The following is a 20,730-nucleotide window of genomic DNA, read 5'->3' on the forward strand; positions in this document are numbered from 1 at the left end:
GGCTAAAAATGTAGCCTTTTAGCTTCTTAGCAATGAAACCTGGGTAATAGTGTTGAACGGTGAATGCATTAAAAAAGACAGTTAAGTAACAAAAAAAATCCCTACATAGTTTTCTTAATTGTTAAGAATTTCAGGATTTTCAGAAATGAACAGTCAAGGGATCTAGTCAACTTTCCAATGCTTTTGAAAGCCTCCCATTATGGCTGTGTTACTTTTCAAGAAGACTATCTTGACTGACTTTCTCTTACCTTAGAAATATGTTGTTGGATGTATGCTATAGATACAAAGCACTTCAAATCTGTAAATTGTTTTTTAGAAGAATGTAGTCTTAAATAAGAGCCAAATTACAGTTTCCAAGTTTGTATGTTGATATTAGATTGTATCTTTGTGGTAGAAGGTGGATTCTTTGTGCAGTAGTAACAAGTTACCTACTTGCTCTTCAGTATACTCGACTTGGCTAGGTTTCCGTTGGTTGTATCCACAACAGTTGTGCGGTTGGCAGCCTGGATTGTGCTGTGTATTGCAGTGCACAGTGTCGTGGCTCAGGAATGGCATTCCCCAGTTCAGTGCCCCCACTGAGACTCCCAAACCATGCACTGTTCATTCACACCCCCTTCCTCTTCCCATTCCTGCTCCAGCAATGATGTGAGGTGGTATAGAATAACCTCTGTGTTCTGGCCAAAACTAGGACACATAAGAAATCAGATCTTATTTCAGTTATTATTTCACTTGAGTTTTGCATGTGTGATGCATTCAAAATGATAACAAATGTAATATAGTTGATTGTGAAAAATAGTTTGACAAGAAAAGGTGCATTCTCTCCTAGTTAATGTCTAGACTGTCTTTAGCATTAAGCCAACAGGAGAGAGCAACAGTCGTTAGATAAAAGAATATTTTACCAGACTTGCTGATCTGAATGAGGAAATGTCTGGCAGCAAAGTGCTTTGATACAAAACTGAATGCTGGAAATGGGATGGGGGTGAGATTGACTCCTGAGAAAGTGTTCTTGGCCCTGTGCTCTAGTAAGACGGGGGTAGTTACTGAAGAAGAGTTCATCTTTGCTTAGCTCCCTTTTTATTGAGGAGTGTTGGAGTTAGAGTTTAGTCATAAATTTGTTTTCCTCTCACTAGAAGTCTAACTAGGTTAAACTCTCTACTCTAGTTCTAACAGGAGTTAAAAATGTGGACAAACGCTTTAAGAAGATTTGAAATGGGTTTATATTTCATTCCAATTTGTCTTTCAGAAACAGAGAGGCACATTCTGATGTAAAGGAAGAAGAATGTTTTGCTTCTGAGGTGGAGCCTATTGAATTAGCTGAAGTTGATAAAGCTTCTCCTGGTATTTCTCTAACACTAGAAAGTAGTTGTGATCCTGAGCATTTTCAGAAAGAGGAAAAAGAAATGGAAAATAACTCAGTGGAACACAATTCTGAGAACAGCACTGTTCAAGATGACTTGGAAATTAATTTATCAGATTGCATCAAAAAAGAGCTGCCCTTGGAGAAGAAAGAAGAAAAGGGATTAAAAACAGAAAAATCCACTGAAGCAGAAATAGATGAGGTAGATGTGATCCCAGCTGAAGAGACTGTGAACTTACACACAGGTGGAGCTGAGGAACACAGTGATAACAACAGTCTCAAAGTTCAAACTGCAATTGAACAATTGGGCAAAATATGTATGGAACCAAAATCAACACAAACAAGTAACACAGTGGAACCAAGCAGTTTGGCTTTTGACACATCAGGAAAACCAGAACTACTAAACTTTCTAGGTGACTGGCCTGTGGAACAAACAATGGGACAGAGAGTCAAAAGATCTAGAAGACTAGAAAAATCTCCTCTGAAGAGTGATAAGGAAGGTGAAACTCGCAGTCAGCAGCATTCTGAGATAGGTAAAGAGCTAGTGAGCCTGCCTGAGACATATACTGTTGAGAAAGGATGTGAGGATGAACATCTGCCCTGTAGCTGTTACTCTCTTAGTTCAGATTCAGTTACACCAGAATTGCAAATGTTAGGATATTGGCCTGTCTCTGCCTCATTAGAACAGAGACAACAAAGGTCAAGGAGAATGAGAAAGACAAATCAGTGTGATGAAGATACAAATACTGAAGACAACACTAATATGAATGCTCTTGAAACTGTGCATGTGATTGACGGGTCACCTGTGAACACTGAAGAGCAACCAGATACAAGGAGTTTGCCTGTGCACCAAGAGGAAACAGTAGCTAGTGAAACAGTAAGTGGAGAAAAATCGCAGCAAAGTAAGAGAACAAGGAAACATCACAAATTAGCCCTCACTTTTACAAACAGCAGCTTGCCACATCCCAGAGAAGAGGACCACTTGTCTGAACTTAACGTGGCAGAAGAAAAACAGGACACAAACTTATGTAGGCAAAAAAGTAGCCATTCACAGACTGAATCACAGGACTTTGCTCTCCTGTGGAGATTAGAAAAGAAAATGCTTTTTCCTGAGACAATAAAAATATTGCATGGCAGGCTGGATGGCTTCAAACCCAAAGACATAGATAATGCCTCAGATTCTCAGGAAAAAATACCCTATAGAGTTACATATGATAAAAGTACTTTTGTGGAGGAAAGTGAGCTTATCAATATTGATGAGTCTGAAGAACTAGATACACTTTGTAAGCTCTTTGAGTCTGTTTCATTTGAAGCTCTGAAAGATCTGTATGAAAGATGTAACAAAGACATAGACTGGGCCACAGGTCTGCTGTTAGACTCCGATGAAAAGTTACGTAAAGCTGTTGATACTGAAAGCTTTCAGGTAAGTGAAGCTGAGCCAGTGGTCGCAGACCTTGATTTCAAGGCAAATACAAACTATGATGAGAATCTCAAAGACTGCAAACAAACCCCTGAAGTACTTGGGGCTGGTGATGTCATTGAGGCTTTAGAAGGCAAGAACTCACCACTCAGCATTGCAGAAAGTAGGGCTGCCAAGGCAGCTGTAACAAGTGCTGATGTGTCTGACTCATTTGTTGCTACCTCATTGGATAATTCAGTGGAACTGAAAAATTCTGTGCATTCAGCCCCTAGAACTGATACAAGCAACTCAGCAGCAGGTGTCATTGAGCTGTTCTTTTCAGGAAAGCAGGAAGAAGAGAGTGAGAGTCCTCTTGAAGAAACTGTAAATAAGCCATCAGTTGTAGAACTTAATGCAGGTTTGCCTCATGATCCTAACACGACTTCTACCAATTTGAAATCTGAATTAAACAGTGAAAGTGACAGTAACCCGTCAGAAGGCAATCCCGAAAGTTCCGAAGGGACTGGTTTGTTACTGGAAATGGATCATGCACCTCTGGTTCGTCCTAGGAGCAATAAAGAATTGGAGATGGATAAAGAAACTCAGGAGAATTCCAGGGAGATATGTGGTAAAGAAGAAATTGAAACTCCAAGCTGGGCTGCAGCTAAAGCCAAAAGACAAAGCCCTGTACCAGCATCACATGCAGCCTTCAGTATAGATTGCCTAGAGCTAACATTGCCTCCTGAACTGGCACTCCAGCTGAAAGAGATATTTGGACCTGTTGGCATTGATGCAGGTATGATGTAATTATATACATGTTTTTATGAAAAAAATCTATATAAAAGGTTAGGAAACCTTTCTTTGCCTGTGCTTTTTTCCCCTTCATGCTTGATTTTTAGGCAGTAGATTCTCCCACGATACAGGCAGTTGATGCTGTTAATGCAGAAATGAAACTGAACTAAGCATGGCATAAAATGTAAGTGCAGTAGTGCTACCTTCTGCCTTTGTCTTTTTATACATGCACGTACGTCAAAATAAAAAGAAAATGTATTGGCTTATTTGCATTCTGAGCAACAGGCCCTTGAGCTTATATTCAAACTCTGAAGAGATACTTAGATGGTAAGGAATATGCAAATTGTGGCTGATTAGGAAAGAAGAAAGCGGGGGGAAAAAAACTTCTTGGCATCAGTTAAGTTGGGGGACAACAAGACGGTTAAGGGAGATGAAGTGTGGCTTAAAAAGACTGAAAAGATGACAGCAGACCAGTCTGCTGGGAAATTATGGTTAAGGAAGCCATAAGCAGCTTGGACATGCATCTCAAAAGTTAAAGAGTGATAGAAAAAGGAAAAAAGAAAATAGGAATATACAGCTTGATGTTTTTCTCTCATTTTTCCCTACACTTTTCCCCTTTTTTTCCTCATTTCCGTCTTTCATGTTGAAGATTGTTTTATGTGAAACTCTGGATGCCTGATTTATTGGTGGGTTTGAGTGCTGGCTTCTTTGCCTTGCATGCTTACCTCCTTTAGAAAAAAAGAAGACGTTTGCTTTTTGTACTTTTTGTAGCAGAAACATGTTTTCTTGTGTCTGAAGTATGCCCAAAATTTTTATTTGACACATACATACTTCTTGCTTTTTTTATTTTTGGAAAGGTGAGAAACAGCCTTTTTAGGAAAAAGAGCTTTTATTATGATACCATGATAATTTCTGCTGTTTCCTTCAGAGTTTGGGGGGATGCTGGGAGTTTCTCTGAGTTTGTGTGTTGGAAAGGAGGGATGTGACTGCTGTTGGGCTGTGGTGGGTATGTTGTAGAGAAAAGCAGTTGCCATGTGGATTGCAATTGAATAGGGGGAATCGGTTTCATGGATGAAACTGTTGTTTTCAATTAACAGTGGCTTTGTAAAAGAAGGGTTTGCTAGAAAAACAGAAAGCAGGAGGAAAAACAGAAAGCAGGAGGTAGTCATATTTCAATAATATACAGTTAATGTTAACTTATTTCTTTCCTACCCTTTCAGAGTTTTTGAACATCCGAAAACAATTTCTGTGGAATGCTTTTTTGCTGTTTAGAAGTTTTTTTTCAGGCATGACAATTTATGTAGAATCTCCAAAGTTAAAATTAGTAAGTCTAGGATACTGTACTTTAATTGCTTTTAAGTTTTTATAGAATGCTTTTAATGAATATATTCTGTTTGTTCCACAAGGATCGCTAACTGTTGAGGATTGTGTGGTTCATATTGATCTGAATTTGGCAAAAGTGATTCATGAAAAATGGAAAGAATCTATTCTGGTCAGTAGATTTCTTGCTTATGATACAGTGTGGCATGCCTGTATTTTATCAAACCATTTGTCTCTAAATGTCTTGGTCTAAAGGTGTTATCTTTGCAAGAACAATGATAAAATGTACTAGTAGTTTGTAAAATGTGTGGAGTGTATCTGTATGTCATAATCATTGGAGCTATTGAAAGACGTTTTAAGGGATGCCATCAGTGCCTCATCATGAAAACAAGATTCTTAAAAAAGAAGGATCATAGTGCACAGTTTCACTACAAGATTGATTAAAGATGCCACTGGCCAAAAATCTTTATTGTTTTTTTTAACCTGTAAAAATAATTATTTAATGAGTTATTCTCTATACGAAACTCCACGTGCAATAATTGAGATTAGTTCTCTAACTTGTGTTCCTTCACAGTTCTGTGAAACTTGGAATGTCTTGGCAAAATTTTTGTTAGATTTATATAATTAAGGCTGTAAAGTCTTAGCAATGGGGCATGCTTCTCTTGAGATGTTTGATGTGTTTTTAGAAAGATAATTCTAGCTTATAAATCTCACTTTCTAATTATTTTTCCTAAATATATTTCTTTTAAAATACTCAATCTTTGAGAAATATTGTGAGACCTTATTTTGAAACTGTTTTAATTTGAAGCTAACACTTGCAAAGTTTTCGTGCAAAATTCATAACTTATAACATTCATGATTTTACTGTTTTTATTTAGAAGCGTCAGAGGAGAGATGAATCATCTAAGTTGTCTGCAGGAGGTATGTTGTGTATTTCTTTTAATTGTAAAAATACTTAATGTTCATGATAAAAGTATTTAATTATTTGAAACTTAAGGTTGCAAATACTCCATCTGTGGAAAAATGATGACTTTATTTATTAGGCTAAATTTTATTGCCTTTGGATCCATTTGCCAATCTCTTATGATGGCATGGAGGAGGGGGCAGAAGTTAATTATAGGCAGAATCACTAGTTCCAGATAAAGCCTATAATTCTGTGTCATTCAGAAAACTTAGAGAAGCTCTGGTTGAAGCAGACAGCTGTTTGGTAGGAATTCTCTGTGGCAAGAAAAGGAGCAGCCAGAGGATTACCAGTTGAGTAAGATTTCTGCAGGTGAGGAAGGGAGGTCAGGAATACAACATTCATATGCTGTTTGTCAGAGGTGATTTTAGCAGAAGATGGATGCCTTGTTCAAAAAATGTTAGCATCTCTCTCAATCCAGTTTTCATTCAGCTGCCAGAAGAAATGTCCCTCTATTGCAGAACCCCACTGCAGACTTGGATTGCAGCGTGGGTGCAAACTAGTGACCAAACAATGCTGTTGCCATTAACTTAACATTAACTTGTAGAAGCGTAAAATCAGATTGCTAAGCATCTGTCCTTAAGTTATAGAAGAAAGGCAGGTAAACATGTGAGTCAGTGATTCTTTTATAAAAGCAAACAACCCCCCACTTAATGCATGTGCAAGGTGGTTTACAGCTGCTAGATATGTCTTAGCACTTGAAAATATGGTGAGGAAGTCTGATGGTTTCCTTTTGTTTCACAAAATAGATAAAGATTATCAGACAGTCTTTGGAAAATGGAAGAAAAGAAGATGAAAGCAATGTGTTGGTTTCTGTTTTCACATTAATAATTTGTTTTATCAAAACTTGAACTGTATAGGTTGAAAAACTTGTCTTAATTATTCTGGCATTGCATTGTATATATAAGCTAAAAAGTGTTTTGTCACACTACTTTTACTGCTTTTAAATGTCCTGCAGTGATTCAGCGGATAGATACGGATGACTCAGAAGTGCTGTTATCTCAGAATGCAGACAGCAAAATACAGAAGAAAAAATCGAGCTCGGCTGCAGGCACATCTAATGATATACAGACTAAAACCCCAGCAACATCAGATGTTTTTCCATTTATGGATCACTGGAATGCTCAGATTCAGAAAGTTTCTCTCAGGCAAATAATTTCTGAAGAAATAGCGATGCAGGAGAGAGAGGACCTGGTATGGATAGCACCATTTTTATAATGTGGTTTAGATTCATTACTGTTAGCAAAATAGACTATGTGTTATTTGGTGACTCATTCCTGTGCTGCTGATTACAGCTTGAATTTGTGAGACATATGCATGCTAATTAGTATTGTTGATTACTGTGATACGGGAGTTTGCTTGAGGTAGATGGTTCTGTTTGAAAAATACAGTCTCATTTAGAATGTAATATTTTGATTGTTTCACAAATAGATCGTGCTGCATTTCACTATCCAGGTTAGCATTTGTTTGGTTGAATTGTTTTTTGATTGCTCAGCTAAAAACCAAAGATCACTGTGATCTTCCATGCTTTTTATTGTGACAGCAATATCAAAAAAAGTTCTTAGTTGGCTCCATGCCTTGTTAGTTTAGAAGTGTACTGAATTGGTTGTATTTTTTTTTTTTTGTTAGGAAAACTCACAACATTCATAACAGATGAGACATTAAAATAAGTACTTGAGATTAATCTCAAACAAGTTTCTGTAGCCACTTCTCAGAAAACAGTAACTTTTTAATAGATTTTCACTGGTTCTCTTCCACACGGAGTTCCCATACACTGCCTGTTTGGCTTGTGCCTGATAGTGCCCTCTACTGCCCCACCGCTGTTCAGAAAGGAGTTCTTATTTGTAATAGTCCCTGATAAACAGCTGTTCTAAAGTAGAGGAGCACTGAACTGGTGTAGAAAGCTGTATGAATTAGCCTGTACTTTGAAAATGGCTTGTGGATTCTTTCTTTGAACTGCATGTATATGCCCTGCTGATAACAACTACTGTCCACAGCTTTATTTTCAGTTTGGATTCATGGAGCTTGGCTTTGACCACTTTTTTTCCCTTTTTAAAAAAATCTGAATATTGGAAGGATCAGTCCAATTGGTTCTAGGCTATAATTATGTCATCTTCTCTGATGACTTCACAAGTAAGAATATTTATTATAGACACAGCTTCAGGTACATCAAACCAAAATTGTTTATGCTGCTTAATAATAAAGTATTATTTCAACCCAGGCCCTCAGTATAGAGAAAAGAGATGGACTTTGCACAAGCTTAGGACTGGACTAGATGGACTTGCAGGGAATAAATCCCAAAACTTAAATCCCTCCTAAAACCCCTCATTTTACTTTGTCCAAATTATGAGGGGGCTCCAGCTACATTACTTCCAAAGACTGCAGAGTACTGCAGTGGTGTATAATACAACTCAGCTGTCCTTACTTTATGCTGATCAGTGTGGCAGGCTGATATGGCACGTTGTCATTGCTGTGGGTGCATGCCAACCGAGTAGATACTTTTTAAATCATGACAAAGAATGGCAAAGTTGTATTGGCTCCACCTTTACTCTATTTTGTTCTAATCAAGAACTTGTAATATATTTCTTTTGTCTTCTGGGTAGAATCGCGTTCCTTCTACAGCTAGAAAAGACTGTGCTGCTAAACTAAAGGAGAAGCAACTTTTTGAGATGTTTCCAACTATTAATCAAAATTTCTTAATGGATGTCTTCAGGGACAATAAGTAAGATCTTTTTACTTCTTTGTAAAAAATGGTACTCCGTTGCAGTTGTAAATATTGAGAGTTAACATACTGCTGAAGAACGGCTTTTTCCAAAGTAGCGCTTTCTGTTAGTCTAAGTAAAGGCAAAACTAGCTGGTCTTAAAAGCAAAAAGGGTATAAAAACTCTCAGTTTAGACACATTTCTTCTTCGGGAGAAATAGACAGTTTCTTTCACTGGGAGAAGAATGTCTCTGGCTATTGAGTACTGACTGACTTTCAGTGGAACTGCGTATTTTCTCAAGAGCTGAGGTTTAAATCTAGTGGGAGAAATTAGTAGGTATGGTAATAGTAAATTCACAAGAAATGGCATCTGCCCAAGAGGAAAATACTACCATCACCTGGTGTTACCTGTGAGTACTTTCCTGGTTACTTCAGCTGCTCTGAAGGAATGAGTCATCTCTCTGTGTCTTCCTGCTGACATTCTCTCTTCTGCATTATGTTTCTGGGATATGTGTCTAACTTCTTAAATCCATGTTTCTGAGAAATGAACTTTTTTCTTTTTTCAAAAGAGACATCTTTTTTCATCCTTGGCCATTTGAATGTCTGTCTGTACATATGGGTTTGCATACCTTCTTGTCAGTCATGCTGCTTGTCCAGGTTGTTATAAAAATCTTTTCTGTTTAAAATACATCCTTCACCCATTTCTATAATTCAAACATTTCACCATCTCATTTTTCACACTCTAAATTGTTCTCATAGTGTTGCCTTTCCCAAAATCTGTCTTTACTTTTGATCAGTCTGCTCTCGTTAGCTTACTAAAGAGCAAGAATAAAGAAGAAAAAGGGCTTATTAGAAATCTGTTGGCAACTGATGTCTTAATTAAATTTGATAACAGAGTTTGACTAAAAATACAAGGATTTTCCCTCATTAGGGTTTCAGAAAACTGAGCTAGTTTTAAATTAGTTTGAACTATCTAACCCTGACCAGAGAAGATTTAAGGTGAACTATCTTACCCAGCCCAAAGAGCACAATTTATTAATATCTCTTTGATTAAGGTAGGATGCAATTTATTTCACTGTGTCATTTTCCCTTTAATGTTCAAGTGCCCCTCAGTTATATTTCAGTCAACCTAGACTGCATGTGTGTTGATGCCAGTAATGCCCTACAAGGAGTCTGCAAGCCTTTCTTTAGTAAGCTAGAATATTCCATTCCAGTGTTTATTTTCATTCTAATCTAGTTCTGTAACAATATCAAGGTTTGTTAGAGTGAATTTAGATAAATATAGCCGCTATTAATATATATTTGTAAAGTCACAGACTTTATTTATCCTTTACAGCTACTCTTTAGAACAAACTGAACAGTTTCTGAACTGTGTTCTGGAGGCAGATCCTGTAAAAACAGTTATAGCTCAAGAAAGTGTTCAGCAAAATGAAAGTGTTTCTTCCTACAGTGCTGCAAAGAACCGTGAGAAGAAGGTACTTACTTTTTTTTTTTTTTAATCATAGTTATAAACATAGCCGAAACTATGAAAACACCCTGCAATGCATCCGTAACTTCAACAATGCAAATTCTTACAGGCAAAAAAAAGTAAGGAAGAGGATGATCCTTTATGTGAAATGTTTCAAGACTTTGAGTATCCACAGTATGATGATTTAAGAGCAGAAGCGTTTTGTCACCAGCAAAAGAGACAGGAATGTTTGAAAAAGGCTGGGGAGGCCTATCGCATGGGTATGAAGCCTGTGGCAGCATTTTATGCGCATCAGGTAAACAATAATATTGTGCTTTTTCTCTGAACTTAGGGAGGTACTTAAACACCGAATTGGAAGTGATAGGGAAAATATCATGCCTACCAGAGCTGATGAATTTGGTCACTCTTCCCTGTGTGTTATATTGACAATCACAAGTAAATTCACTTCCACAAGTAATGATACTGGCACAGGAAGCTTACATAACCAAATTTGGTGTGAGAGCTGGTAACCTAGTGCTTAGTCACACATGCTCCTTTGTCTTAGATCTCTCTCATATCACATACTTGTAAACACCAAGATTTGTGTCCAAGTGGTCTGGCTAGGTTCACTGGAGTGTGACATGGACTGCAACAAACATAATTTTTTGAATCCTCTGTATATGTTGGTGCTGAACTGTTTTTAGACACATCTTCTGTACTTTATAGGAGTCAGACAGGTGTTAAGATGTCATCTTTTGCCACAGAATCTTGCTTGCTTCATCCTCCATAAATCTTGGGCAAGATTGCTGCCTGCTGTCTTCGCTTCTTCATTCTGACTATCTTTATGGCTACAGTCTGTCTTGGGTTGGGATAAATGAGGTGTGTATGTCATGCTTTTCACGATACATCTGGTTATGGAGTGTAGATCTGCTGCTGATCAGTCTTGCATGCTCTGGCCTTGGAGCACAGGCTCTTTGGTCTTGATTCAGGTACATTTCTTAGTATGTACCAATTTGAGTACTGCTGATCAGTGCTGTTGATCATACTCTTGGTTTTAAGACTCATCTCTTGTAATCAAAGTTCCTCTACATTGGTTTCTTGGTGCCTTCACAGGAGACCCCTCCCTTGACATCACACTTAAAAAATCTGTTACAAATATCTTCAAAGGCTGTAGTTTCCCCCTCATCTAATAGCATATAAAATTTGGTAAGAATTTACATTATAGAAGCATTTAATTCTAAACTTTGAATTGTATTATGACTGAACAAAACTGTAATAATAAATCACTTGAATTTGCTTATTCAAAAAGCTTTCATGTAAGTGGTATAACTCTAAATGTTTAGATTGTTACTGTGCATGTAGGAAATACTGATTATCAATCTTTATAATGAACCTTTTATGTTTTTTTATGAAGTTTTGAGACAAAGGTGTGCAGGATTTTAAATAGCGATGTAATTCCAAGTCCTGTCTTACTTCTGTTCTTATCCATAAGAACAAATGCAATCTATTGTAAATCTATTGAAATTTATTTATTATATACTTTCCTTAGGTAATAAAAAGGCAAACTAGCTACCTTTATTCATAAAAAATACTTTATGCTTAGTGACCTTTGTCTTGGGAATCCTTTGCAAGTGAGTTATAGAGCTGCTGTCTTGGGTCTGACACTAATGCACTTCAGATGATCCATTTTAAGAAAGTGTGAGACAGACTTTCGCTTTTGTTCTCTTGAGCCTTTGTCACTCCAATACCTGGAGTTAAATCTTCCATTCCTTTTCTGACTGTGCCTACAGATCTTCAAGGACATAATTTGTTGCTTTGATCTCTCAGCTGTTACCATTGCAAGGTTCATGGGAAGGAGTTAGTACTTGTACACTTTGTAAGATGACTAACTGTACTGCTCCTTGCCCTCATTCCAGGAGGGCAGCCAGTCGTAAAATATGTCAAAAGTATTAGGAGAGATAATAGGCATTATTATTATTATTATTATTATTATTATTATTATTATTATTATTATTATTATTATTATTATTATTAGTGTTTACCCTTGGCTTGTCTGAAATTTTGGGAATGCGTTTGGAAGAATTAATCTCAAATACAACAGTCAGCAGGCTTTTCCTAATCTGTTGGGCAGTTTCTCTGACACTGTTTCATTATAATTTTAGCAAAATACTTGCAGGAAATAAAAATCTATTGTTACGAAAGTAAATCTGCAACTCAGTATGGAGTGTAACTTTTTTGCTTGTGTAAAGACCTTATGATTTTGTGCCTTTTCTGCCTTTTTTTCCCCCTTGTAGGGCTTTTGTTATAATGTCTTTGTGCCAGCTTTGAGCAGTTTCTCACAGAAAGATTTCATTAAATCTTCTTGTGAGTAGGTCTCACTGAGCATCTTGCCAAAGTCCTGCTAGTATTACAGATTTTACTGGTTCAAACTTCAACTAAAAGCACCCTGCCACTGCTGTCATTTTGAAACCACTGACCAGTTTAAATTATTTCTCAGTGTGTAATAGTCACTGTGCTTATGAATAAAGGGTCGCCTTCATGAGCAGAAGATGAAAGAAGCTAATCATGCTGCTGCTATGCAAATCTTTGAGAGAGTAAATACTTCCTTGCTGCCTATGAATGTGTTGGATTTGCATGGTCTCCATGTGGATGAAGCTGTGAATCAGTTGTCCAGAGTGCTGCAGGAAAAAAGTGAAGGTAAGGTTTAGGTAATAATTCTTGCCCCCTAAAAGTTATTCTAATTTTCTATTAAGAAATCATGATATGTGGCAATATTGCAGGAAATGAATGTGCTTTAATAACACATATGTTAAAAACAACTAGGCTTTGTGTTGTCTTGTTTCAAAGAGTCTTGTTTTCATTTCACCCCAGTGGAATTGTTTTTCTTTCACATGACAATGATTCTTGTTGCTTTCTGTCTTGCCCCCCTCCCCCTGCTTCTTTGTAAATCTTCTTCTTCCTTCTGTTTTACCCTTTTTTTATTACCACATTGAATACTTGGTCTGTCCTTCCTGACATTTTTAACTGAGGTGATGATGATGCAAACATATGTGTCACCATTGCATTGCTTTGTCACAACTATGTTGCTTTTAGAATCGTAGAAGAAAAATCACCATGTTGGAATTCTAACCACAATGGTGATATTGTCTTCAACTTCTGCATGAAAGTGTGAGATTTGAGCTACCTTTCAGAAACTACTGTATCAGTTTGTTGGCAACATTGCTTGAGATCAGAATACTGTTGCTTTCAGAAATGTCATTTTATGCAGTTTTGCTTGAGAGCTCATTTTTTTCTCTTAGTGGAGAGTTCAAGTACTTTATTAGTGTCCATGCTGTAAAAAGATAAATTTTCTGCATTACTAGTTTACCCTCTAAATTTAAGCACACTGGGAATGCTTCTATAACAAACATTTCTTACACAAGGTACTGCTGCACAAACCTGATTTTTTGAATCAGCTACTCCACAGAGTATAAACAAAAGTGTTCAGTGGGGCTTTAGATAAAAATTGTCTTGCGATACGCATCAGAGATAATTAAATTCCATGATCTTGTGCAATTCCTGCAATGGCATTTGTGCAATTTAAACTGTAACCTAATCCTTTTTGGAGCTAAATTTTCAGAACTGTACTTAAATCAGGAATGCTGAAATTGATAGTAGGGCCTTTCTGTTTAGTCTATTTACCTAAATCTGAAAAAAAAAAAAAAAAGTAGTTAATTTCACTGTACATACATGGGAAGAGGATCAATACTGGGAACGTTTTTTGCTGGCAGAATTAACAGTAAATAAATATAAAACCTAAATAAAGTTATGGTGTGGGGGAGAGTAGTTGAAGAAACACATCATGTGAACTGATAATTCCAAACTGGCAAATCTTGACTAGTTGTGAGAAACCAGTTTAGTTTAGTTTATTTTTTTCCTCTTTTTCAAACTCTTCATCAATTTAGGTTGCTGTTATCTCTGTGAAGAGAGCAATTTCTTTGTTATCAGGGCTAAGTGCCCTAATAAAACTCATGGAATATGTTGATCTGTTGATTTCCATGCTCCAACATAGCAGAAGATAGTTTAAATGATGTGACATAAGTGTCAAAAGCTGGATTTATATTTTCTTTCTTCTTAATTTATTTATTCAATAAAACATTACTTCTTTATTAACATTAATTAAGGATTAAACATGAACAATACAGATACACCACTTAAAAATTCAGTGAATGACACCCACCTCTTTTAATTTTGCAGTTTAAATTTATATTACAGAATGTAAATTCCAGTTGAATATCAGATGAAGAAACAGTAAAGTTTCTATGAAATTGGAAGGATTTTGTGATGATCACAATATGCATGTTGCAAACAATCTAGATTTTAAAAGTTTGACTTTTTCAGAATGGGGGAAAAATTGCCATTTGTAGCTGAAATCCACATGTCAGCATGGGGAAAGACAGCTCTAAATGAGTAGTGAGAGTTTTCTGAAGAAGGCCTGGGAGGGTTATACTGAATGCCAAGGCTCTGCAGAGGAGAGCTTTAACCGTTACAATTCCTGCTGTTGCAGAGTACCAGCAGTCTGGTGGTAAACCATATCTCAGTGTTATCACGGGAAGAGGAAGCCATAGTCAGGGAGGAGTAGCTCGCATCAGACCAGCAGCTATCAGATACCTCACAAGCCACAACTTCAGGTGAGTTTAGATTTTTGTTACTGATAATTTTTTTTTCTTAGCCCACATTTAACTAACTGAAAATTGAAGTTTAGTTTTAGAATGCTGTTAAACTACTACACGGATTAGGGCAGGTCTGCTGTTTCAGATTAAATTAAATTGGTTGTTTCACAAATCCAATGTAGTTGTGTAGCACCTATTAAATGTTAGATTCTTTCCTCTGAGAAAGTTTCATTCCATATTTCCATTTAAGATTGCTAGCTTTACTGTGAAAAGTTGTTAATCCTGCTTTTTATTGGTTCCCAATACTTGCATTTGTGCTCATTTTATGAGGGATAGCAATTTAGTAAGTCTGGGCTGGCACTGGTGTGTTTGCTGCTTTTTATATATAGCAGTGTAGGAAGGTAAGCATAAAGGTGAGATTCAAAAACATCAGTAATTTCCCGTTTTCTTCTTGGCTTCTACAAAATAGAAGGACGAAAATCCATTTTTGAAAGAAGAGGGAATGAAAGAGGAACAGGAATGGAGGAATAGAATGAATACAATCAAGAATAATCAGGCAGCTTTTTCTCCTCTCAGATCTTCATCTTAGTTTCTGCTTTTTCCAGGTCTTTATATCTCCAGACACTGAAAAGTCCTCCTTCAGTGTCACATCCGAGGACTTAATGCTGATTCCCTGACTCTCACATGCACATGTACTTGACTGCGAACCTTTTTCATACTTTCTATATGTTTGATGAGAATTGAAAGTGACGGCATTGCAAGTAGTTTACATGTTGAAGCTTCTTTTTCTTGTTTCATAGGTTCACAGAAATAAAACCAGGCTGCCTGAAAGTCATGCTGAATTGAGGAGTTGCGGAAAGTGGAATAAAGAAACTGAGGTGTCAGATGACTGCCGGGTAGCAGAAAAAAACTCCCATGTTTTGAACAACTGCACTGGTATTTTGTAATCTGTTTTAAAGGATGATATTTTATTAGAACTAGTCTCAATTTACAGCAAGTGGATTTGTCAGTATGTTTCCAATAAATTTTTGTGTGGAATAGATCCTTTTTTGAATCTGCAAAAGGAAGATACTTTAAAGGATTTTAAGTCTCAGAAATGCAGATTAATAATTTTGCTGGGAAATATATTACATTTTTAAGGGAAGTTAAAGTGTAATTTTTAATATAACTGTCTTCTTAGCGTACCTAATCTGCCTTTTGACCCTTGCACATTTTGATTGCTGTGGCTTCTGTACCTCTAAAATGTATTATCTTGTACAGTGTTATTTTGTAATTCAGAACTTTGTGGTAAGCCCTTCAGAAGAGCAGAAGAGAGGCTGAAACTGGGCACTACTGGTATTTCAAATCCAGTTATATCTGGGTGCTGAGTATTTCCAGGTTTCTTCAAAAAATCTGGTGTCTTTTTATGGTTATGGTGGGTTTTTGGTGGTTATGTTATGATGGGTTGACCAGTTCTATTATCCTTACTTCATTCTAAACTTCTCCAAATATTGGAGGAAGTTGCATATGAATGGCCTGTGCATTAAGGCCAGCTTTGTGTTTGGTAATTGGGCAGATTTAGTGTTATCTCTTAAAGGGAAAAACACAATGGTGTTATTCAATCTCTTTTGGAGATCCACCTACTGGATTAAAATTGTTTTCTTGTTTTGCGGCTTTTTAAATGCAGCAAATGTGTTACTGTTTCCCTTTACAAGTGTCTAATAGTGATGTCTTCATTCTCTGTGTATTGTTTGGTGATTTCCTTGTAGAAAATATGATCATGAGACATTTTAAATGTATTTTTAACATCAAAGTGAATGCCAATATTGCAATAGTAATTGCCTAACTGGAAAATCTGGGAGTGCCAAAGTTACTCTGATTTTGGTGGTGTTGCATCAGCATCTAGAAATATCTGTGTAAAAAACCAAAACGATATGAAACAAACCCAAATGAAACCCTTCAAAAATTAAATATAAACGTCTGTACTTAGGCAAGTGTTTCCAGCAAACAATCAGAATATTTTTTTAATAGAAATATCTTCTAGAATGCACTGCTATTTTTATTTACATCTTTGCCTCCTGAAAGGCATATGAATTTTTGTTCTAAGGCTTTTTCAGAACAGGTGTGAGTTGTGTATTAGGAATAATACTAATGGATTAAGGATTAATGTGAGGAATTTTTAAGTTTTTAACCACTTTGCAGTAAATTTTATCCAGGAACTACATGCACACAGTATTTGTATATGAATCCATATGTGTGTGCAAGTTCTGCAATTTGTATGCGTGAGTACTAATAAACAAAGAACTTCTGTGAGAAAAGCTGTCCACAGAAATAGGTTTCACTTGAAATGTGTCTGTATAAGTTGCTGACAGGCTGAAAGACATGATATTTCCTGAATATATCTGTATTTACTCTAATACATACACAGTGAATATGATGTATGATAGACGTAAAAATGAGTTTTTCGTGCTTCAAGAGATACAGTAATCTTTTCCTGGTGATTTCAAGTGGAAGAACAGCTCAAGTAATACTTAATCAAAGGGACTCTTTCTATAATAATAGACTGCCATAATAAGTTTCATATTTTTGTGGGTAGTTAGTTCATCTGAATTGTGTCCTTTCTCTGTTTCCTTCTCTCTGCACTGCTCTGGGAATCAGTGGGTGAAATACAAAAGATCAGTGGTCCCCAAACTGCACTAACAGAACTATTTCTGCCACTGTATGATGTCCTGTGTGGTGAAGCCCCCACTCCATCCTCTGTGACAGTGCCTAAAATAGACTGAGATCCATCTAGGCACTTGGCCTCAAGACAGTAGTTCAGACTGTCACCTGTACAGGGTTGCAAATGCTAGAATTGTCTCAGTGGTGCCAAAATCTTTGTTTTGGACCAAGGAACTTCCTTCTGTTCCTGTATAGGTTTTCCTTAGTGCTGCTGTTTATAACAAATGGAGTTGCTGCTCTCTGGGACAGCTCTTTGCAGTATAGTCCCTGTTGGTTTGCCTGAGTGGCTGTTGTGCGTTGAGCTGCTTGGGTTCCCAAGCCTTACAGGGATGTGCTTGTGAACAAGGAAGTGCCAGCACTTCTGGTTGTTTTGGGAGGCAGCCTGCTTCACTCAGCATATTCACACCATTCCCGACATGGACGAAGACAGCTTAGATTTTAGTTCAAAAGACAAGCAGAAAAACTTGTCATCTTGCCCATCTGTTCATCATAATCTAGTTGACAACTTTACCCTGGAGATGAGAAACACAGCTTTTTGCCTTCTTCTGGCTTAGCAAGTGGATGGTGATGATTGCAGTTGACTCTCACTTCCCCAGAAAATGGCTCTGACCAATGTGCTCAGGAATATTTTTGAAGTCGCCACTTCCTGAGGAGCCTCTTTCAAAATTACCACTGCACGCTAAAAGTGCAAGCTTAAGGAGACAAAAGAGATTAAATAATTAAAAGTGCATAAACAGTCTCTGGAAGTGGGCTAGGGCTTTTCAGAAAGGAGCTGTTCCTGGTGAGCTTCAGTGTCCTTTCATATTATTTCTTCATCTCTTAGTTCTATTTGGATAAACACATTAAAAATGTTCAGGGTAAAATCAGCTCTACCCAGTGCTAGGAGAATTTTTCTCCAGTCTGTCAAAGTCAGCAGAGAAATACACAGCTCATGAACAGTTTGGAATTCTTTACTCTTTTCCTCTCTTCATTGGCCTTCATTGGGGTACAGGTTGAGGTTCACTAGCATACTCTGAATGCCTTGCCTGGTGTAGACTGGTCATTCACCTAGCGTCTGGACTATGATAGAGGTGATGGCTTAAAATCGTAACACTGGCAGAACCAATCTTTCCTCTCTTGAAAATAATGGCAAAGCCTCTATCAGCTTCAGCAACTCAAAATGAAGCATTGCAGAGAACTCAAAATGAGTTCTCTGAGACAGAGAAAATATGATGATGCCCTGAAGGATCTCAAGCACAAGCTTAAAAGTTGTGTTGAGCTGGATACAGAATAGGTCAGAAGATCAGTCAGTGCACAGAGTTAAAAATAAGTGGAGTTTTATCAGTAAGGATCTCCATGCTACTTGCCACTATTCCAGAGAAACAACACTGGAGTTCTTGTATTTTTCTGACTGATTTTATAATGTATTCTGGGATGAATTCTTTGAAATATAATAATTTCAAAATGGTATTTTAAAGTAGGTTACATTTCAGAAGTTCCAGCCTTTCTGATGTCTCTTGCAGTTACATCGGTGAGAATCCTGAGGTATTGTGTAAATTATGTATCATCTTATACTTAAAATAGCAGTATTGCCACCAGCACTCAGAAATAATGTGCAATTGTTAAAATACCTATTTTGTGTACCACTTTCTATTCTATTCTTTGACAGCATGTGATTGTGATGAATGGTAGCCTTTAATATGTGACTTTTTCTGTCTTTTACAAAACATTTTAATAGTTATCCCAAGTTTTAATTTAGGAAAATTATAAATTTTTAATATATGAAATTAATGTTCATGCTAACACTGATGAGTGATCTTTAGAGTAAAAAAAAAAAAAAAAGGCCAGAGATGCAATGAAGAAAGTTGTTTGAAGTAATGTGACTGTTGAAAAGTATTTCAGTTGATTGTGAAAGTAGTAGGGCAAAAATTTATTTTTAAAAATATTTCAGGATACCTTGACAATACTTAATGACTTTGGCTTTTGCTTTTAATATCATATGGTACATCCCCCATCAAAACCCAACCAAAGCCCAACTGTTCATACTATTTCAGCTAAATAAACTCTGCAAAGGATTAAATGACTAGATGTGAATATGCATGTGAAAACACCTAGTATTGCAGCTACCAATTGTAAAAGCTGTTAGGACCAGTACACTGGAAGATACAAATTTCTATTTTAAAATTAAAATAAAAATTGATTTTTTTTTATTTGTATAAAGTTGCACTTTTGCTGTTAACTATAATTTTGGTTTTTTACTGAAATAGTTTTGTAATTTGCATTTAGAATTTCTATATGAAAAGGAATTTACAAAATCTAGTTTAATAAAGGATTTTTGTCACAAGTATAGCCTTCTTGTCTTTCCTTGGAAAACTATGTTTCAGCTTGTATCAAATTTTTTCAAATAGTAGTCTTGGAGTTCTGCATGAAAGCCACTTGCTTGGCTTCAGGATACCATCTGTAGGGGGATGAAGCAACCATCTGCAGGGATAAAAAGGAACAGATTTGTGGCCTGAATTTCAGTGTTGCAAGTGTGAGCTGAATGCTCAAATTACTGAAAACGAGGGTCATGGTTTCAGATTTTTTTTCGCCCTGAAGTAGCTGAAGAGATGCTATTCCAGGCTAGTTAACTCGTGGGAGAGTGAGAGCAGTAGTGTATGCCAAGGGGAGGGGCAGTCTGACCACTGCAACAATGGGTTTGGGGGAGGGATGTGTTCTGGAGAGACCTCATTTACCAAGAGGTCAGCAGGGGCAGTGAGAGGCCGGATCCTGAGGGAGCACAATGCTGTACCGTGGTGGATACAGAGCTAGTAAGCCTGGCTTTTCCCAAGTCTGCCCCATTCCGGTCAGGTGCAGGTGTTTTCCTGTGTATTGTCCTGAAAGTGTGGAATGACACTGAGACCAAAGTGCTGGCTGGAGTCTAACCTATTTTATTAGGTAAGTTTGATGACAGCTTGCTGTGACCCAAGATGACTCCTGCAGAATCATTCCTATGGCTTCATTGTCTTGCAGCTTGGGTTGGCTGCAGAAACAAGTCAGACTTGTGCATTTCCACAGCAAAGCCCTAACTCATAAGCTGTTCAACAGAGCAGGGAAAACAGGTTTTGGGAATACATGAAAGCTTGGCAGATGCTGGTTTAAATGTGACGTGGCTGATCCTGAGCCATGGTTATTAGACCACAGCATTGGTAAATATCTTGTTGGTTGTGTGCTCCTTCCTTACAGGACTCCCTGCTCTGGCAGTGTGGCTGAAGATCCTGCTTGAACATTAGTCTCTCAAACTGTGATGTTTTAAAGTGAAGGTACTGCTGCTGGACTTGCCTTCTGTCTTGAGGCAGCTAAACTCCTACTCTTGCTAAAACAGTCCATCCTGACTCAGCTTCTGTTTCAGTTCATTCCCTTTTTTTCCTGAGTGCTGGGAT

The 20,730-nt window shown here is 37.1% G+C and overlaps 1 protein-coding gene across 2 annotated transcripts in view; it reads left to right on the forward strand.

The window, feature by feature from the left end:
• The window catches only part of N4BP2 (NEDD4 binding protein 2), a 37,673-nt gene extending 18,021 nt beyond the window's left edge, over positions 1-19,652 (forward strand). For both annotated transcript variants that reach the window (XM_066185640.1, XM_066185639.1), the window contains 10 exons: positions 1,244-3,552; positions 4,955-5,040; positions 5,747-5,789; positions 6,788-7,023; positions 8,433-8,551; positions 9,867-10,005; positions 10,108-10,293; positions 12,506-12,674; positions 14,524-14,647; positions 15,430-19,652. In XM_066185640.1, the coding sequence (XP_066041737.1) occupies positions 1,244-3,552; positions 4,955-5,040; positions 5,747-5,789; positions 6,788-7,023; positions 8,433-8,551; positions 9,867-10,005; positions 10,108-10,293; positions 12,506-12,674; positions 14,524-14,647; positions 15,430-15,475 (3,457 nt within the window). In that variant the 3' untranslated portion in view covers positions 15,476-19,652. The remainder of the gene's footprint in view (positions 1-1,243; positions 3,553-4,954; positions 5,041-5,746; positions 5,790-6,787; positions 7,024-8,432; positions 8,552-9,866; positions 10,006-10,107; positions 10,294-12,505; positions 12,675-14,523; positions 14,648-15,429) is intronic.
• Positions 19,653-20,730: the final 1,078 nt, after the last annotated feature.

Source organism: Chamaea fasciata, unplaced genomic scaffold, assembly GCF_029207755.1.
Source record: "Chamaea fasciata isolate MVZ Bird 193981 ecotype frontalis unplaced genomic scaffold, bChaFas1.0.hap1 SCAF_6, whole genome shotgun sequence".
Taxonomy (NCBI): Eukaryota; Metazoa; Chordata; class Aves; order Passeriformes; family Sylviidae; genus Chamaea; species Chamaea fasciata.